The sequence below is a fragment of the Pteropus vampyrus genome, unplaced genomic scaffold (assembly GCF_000151845.1).
Source record: "Pteropus vampyrus isolate Shadow unplaced genomic scaffold, Pvam_2.0 Scaffold133, whole genome shotgun sequence".
NCBI lineage: Eukaryota > Metazoa > Chordata > Mammalia > Chiroptera > Pteropodidae > Pteropus > Pteropus vampyrus.
This window is the reverse complement of record NW_011888914.1, coordinates 4804446-4809026: the sequence shown is the minus strand read 5'-3', so window position 1 is coordinate 4809026 and position 4581 is coordinate 4804446. Positions and strand designations below refer to the sequence as shown.

Genomic DNA, 4581 nt, shown 5'->3' with positions numbered 1-4581 from the left:
TCCTGAAAGCCTTTGGATTTAGGAAACTGCTTTTGCTGAGATCCCTCCATATCTCTCCCTAGTTGCAATGCTAGGCACCTGATGAGTGCTTAGTCAGTGGATGATGAAAGAGAAAGTTTGTTTGACTGAAGTGGCATGAGCAGGATGAGGAAGTATTCCCCCAGGTTGTGTGTAAGCATTGCTCTTTTGCAGTATAGCATGAGCTGAACCATTTTTCGAAAAGGCTAGAAATTGTTAATCACAGAGATCATTGAGTCTGGCTACATATGAAAACTAAAACCCCAGAAGAGAAAGTAACTTGCTTAAGATCCCACAGCTGGCTAGTGGCAGCACATAGACTGAAGCCTCCCTCTCTTAATCACCAGCTCAGCTCATTGTTTTTTCTCAAGATTTACAATTTAAATGCCCCCTAATTATGGTCACTGGGACAGTGAGGGGCCACCCTTAAGGACCTAAGTAGGGTAGAAGACTTAGAAGAATATAAGATAAATTAGGTAAATTTCAATTTCAATCTTTTATAAAATTGGACTTATAGGGATTTTTGTAAAATGAAACTGCAGATACAATTTAATTATAGTTCATGTAACATAAGCTCTTGAACAAATTCTGTGATGTGCTAATACTAAATAAAGGAATGTAGTTTATGGGAAGGTTGGAGATTAAGATTATTAATAGTGTAAAGAAAGAATTTTACAGATTGAAGTATATCCATTGTCTTGAAGTGTCTATGTTTCTCTCTTTTCAAAAGTGACACATTGTTAATAATAAAGTGAAATAAAAACTCCCTATGTTGGATTTGACTATATGCTATCTCTGGTTCCTTAAATATTATAGTCTCAGTTTAAATTTGTGTTTGGAGGATTAAGTAAGTCAGTGTCATATTAGATTTATTTTTAAGGCTCTGCTATATGTTAGTGAAATGGGACAGAGAATTTAATCGATATTTTAACCTTAAATTATCTCTTTCTTGAACCAGGAATTATCCACAGCTAAAAAGAAATTTTTTAAAAACAATGCACATTCTCCAGCTGCATCCTCCTGTATGTAGATTAGGCCAATACGCCATGTGAATGTGAAGTCCCTAGAACCTGCCCTGCACTAGGTAGACGGCGTTGGAGCCTCATGCTCTCCAAAGCATAACTATACCTTTTACCGGATATGGTTTTCTGTTATCTTTGCTAAAGAGCCATGATGTACTTTGTATTTTAGTAGATTATTTCAAAACTTTTACGTACTACACTCTTCATTACTCAAATAGCATTTTGTCAAAAACAGTGCATTGGAAGATTGAGGCCAAGCTTGCCAGGGTGTAGGTTTGTTTTGTTTATAATCTTGGCATAATCAAAGGAATACGATTTAAATTTATTTTTTATTTTTTATTTTTTTTAAAGCCATTTATAACAACACAAAGATTTGGAGCTTTTTGCTGTTGGTTTGGGGAGATTTTATTTGTACTTTTTGTTTTCCGTGTGGTCACATTTTTAAAATTCAGTAGCTGGTTTTTTTCAAGACCTCTGCAGCGTAACGTATGTAATATTTGTTTACTTTCTGGAAAAAATCATTTGTTTGATGGACCCTTGATCCGTTGCCACATTAAGAAAAAAAAATAGATGAAACTTTATTTCCCTTGGAGTAGTAGAAATGTTGATTTTGTTCACTTGAATGGATTTACCCTAGTTGCTGTATATTGGTTTTGTATTAAAAGCAGAAGCAAAAGAGGAAGAAGATACTTCTGGGTCACAGTCAAAGGGGCTTCAGAAGACAGATCTCTATCATCTTCAGAAGGTCAGGTCATTTCCTTTCAGCTACAGCCTGTGACACTCCCCTTTTTTGGTATGTGCTCAAGATCAGCTCTGCCGGGATGTTTTTCTTTTTCCTTTTTTTTTCCTTCTAGTAAGTTTTACTTTTACTTTAAAATAAAATTTTTTTTTTATTAAAATTAGTTTCAAGTATACAGTACATTGGTTAGATATCTGTATTATTCATAAAATGATTCCCCCAATTGCTCCCTCCCTCCCCTGGCTCTCTACTTAGCCATTATATTAATGCTAACTGCATTCTCTGTGCTGTGCTCCCCATCTTCATGCCCAGCTATCTTTAAACTGCAACCAAGAACAAAGCAGACTTTGTACCTCACTTATAAATTGTACATTCTGTTTATCCCACTGCTGTCTTTATTCTCCATGTATATAGTATGGAATTTATGAGCAAACATAGGTGGAAATTGTTCCTGTAGCCTTAGAGAAAGGAAGAAAATTAACTAGCAATAAGAGCACATGGGAACATGGTTGCAAACAGGAATCTGATTATTTATTTGATGTATATACTTTTCTATTTGATCCAGCTGACCAAAAGAGCCTAACTCATAAGTTTTAGATACTTTTCTTGATTTTTTAAATGTGTATTCAGCATAGAGCAGAAATTGAGTCATAGTATACCAATATAATCTTTTCTCAGATAGTTCTAACTTTAGAATGTTGGTTGTCAAAGAAGAACCTTCTTTGTATATCATGATATCAAGTTATGATATTGTAGAGTAAAATTGCAGTCTAAGAAAAACAAAACACATGGAATCTATCCTGTTAGTATAGCAAAAGGACACTTTTTTTTAATTTCCTTCCTCTAAGTCCTTTTTTAAATAAAGTAATGGGTTGTGGATAGTGAGCCCCCTGGTATATAACTTAATAATGAAGTTAACTGCCCTTTTCCTCTTTCCCTGAAAATTCACTTATATGTATTTGAAGCAAAATACCTAGGAGTAGAGGTTCTTTCCAGACCTTAAAAGTAAAAAACACAACCTATTGTGATCTGGTTCTTTCTCTGCACATTCTGTCATCAGGAAGGGCATCAACTGCCTCTTCCTGAGCAACAGAGTTCCCATCTGAGGGGTTGGGTTTTCTTTCTCAGAATCACCAGAAAAGATATGTTCTTTCATTCACAGACCTTATTGGAAATGAAGGAGTTAAGAAGAACAAGTAAGAAGCAGACCAAGTTTGAAGTACTTAGAGAAAAAGTTGTAAACTTTATTGAGAGTCTGGTGAGGTGAGTCTGTTGCTCTTCAGAACTAAAAATCAGGCTATTTTCCCAAATAACATTGGCATGATAGCTGTCCATAGCCAAAACAGGACACTTTCCTAGATTAACCATCATATTAATGCTAACTGCATTCCCTGTGCCGTGCTCCCCATCTTCATGCCCAGCTATCTTTAAACTGCAACCAAGAACAACTAAGCTTTATGTTTTTCAGGTCCCTCCATTCATCTTAGGATTGTAATTTTTATTCTTTTTCCATCCTTATGACTTTTTTTATGGCCAGTTTCAAGAACACAGGTTTAAATTGATCTAGCTTGTTAGGCTGGAGCAAGGAGGGTTGGTGGTGGAAACAAAGCATTTCCCCCCTTTCTAATAACAAAGTGTTTGCAGGCACTTTATCCCTTCTTTATCTTTGCTAGGAGTATGCTGGCCCTGGGCCAACCCCAGAAAACAAACAGCAGCCTAGCCATAATGTCCTATTTTATCCTGAGTAAAGGACTTCTAATTCTAAAGAATACCAGTGCAACTCATTATTAGCACTAAGTACATTTTGAGAAGTGTTCTCATAGTAAATCTGTAAGTCCACCAATGCTGCCTATATTTTAAGATGATTCCTTTTTGGGAAACCCAGATCGTTTTGATTCATGGATTTCCCAAAGACAGCTTTATGTAATTGTGTGAGATCACCCACCGAGTCTATCTTTCAGGCAATTAGGACATTCTAGATAAAAACATGAGAAGTGTAAAAAAGAAAACAATAATTACAAAGTAGGAAAAAACTTATTAATCATTACTTGTTTTTTAATGGCAGTTTAAACTTAATAGAAGGCTAAGTGCTGAATAGAATCAAGTACTAAAAAAATAGCAGCTCAGTTATTAAAGACAAAGAGTGATTTCTGATAAATTACCCGATCTTCAAAGTGAAAAGTTCCATTTTTCAGGAATGCGGGGGCAAAGTCATTGTTCCTAGTCACTGGGGAGAAATTTCTAATGTCATGAAAGAGGTCCAAAGGATCAACCAAGTATGACAAAAGGAAATGAGAGAAATGTGTCATATAAAAGTGATGCAACGCAATACTGAACTGACCTACTAGCCAGAAATGGTCTTTTAGAATTCACAGTTAACATTGCCCTACTGACTTTCTTGTTCTTATAGTGTCTAGCCTCAGGTTCCTGGCTCTTCCCTTTTATCAAGTTGTGACCATTGTAGTTGCTACACATGATTTTGTAATGTGATTTAGCATAGTTTCTAGGCCAAATGTCAGGTTTCTGAGTTTTTATAAATCCCAAACTCTAGGCTCTAAAACCAAACAACCATTCTCCCCACCTTTCATGATATGTCTGACTTTTTACCTTTTTCAGTGGTATTGAAATAGAGCTGAGCATGATTAAAATGTTATTGTGAAATCAAAATTTTCCATACTAGGATTTACTATCTACCAAAATTGACTATCTCAGAAGAGAAGAGATTTGGATTTGTAGCATATTAGAGCTAAAGGGGACCTGGGGAGTCATGTGGCAGCTAAAGCACACAGAAAGAGGCTATGA

At 35.7% G+C, this 4581-nt stretch overlaps 1 protein-coding gene across 1 annotated transcript in view; it reads left to right on the top strand.

Moving 5' to 3' along the window:
• Positions 1 to 4581, top strand: part of ORC3 (origin recognition complex subunit 3) — a 56022-nt gene that overhangs the window by 44787 nt on the left and 6654 nt on the right. The window contains exons 15-16 of the mRNA XM_023534840.1: positions 1706 to 1785; positions 2942 to 3042. Coding sequence (XP_023390608.1) covers positions 1706 to 1785; positions 2942 to 3042 — 181 coding nt within the window. The remainder of the gene's footprint in view (positions 1 to 1705; positions 1786 to 2941; positions 3043 to 4581) is intronic.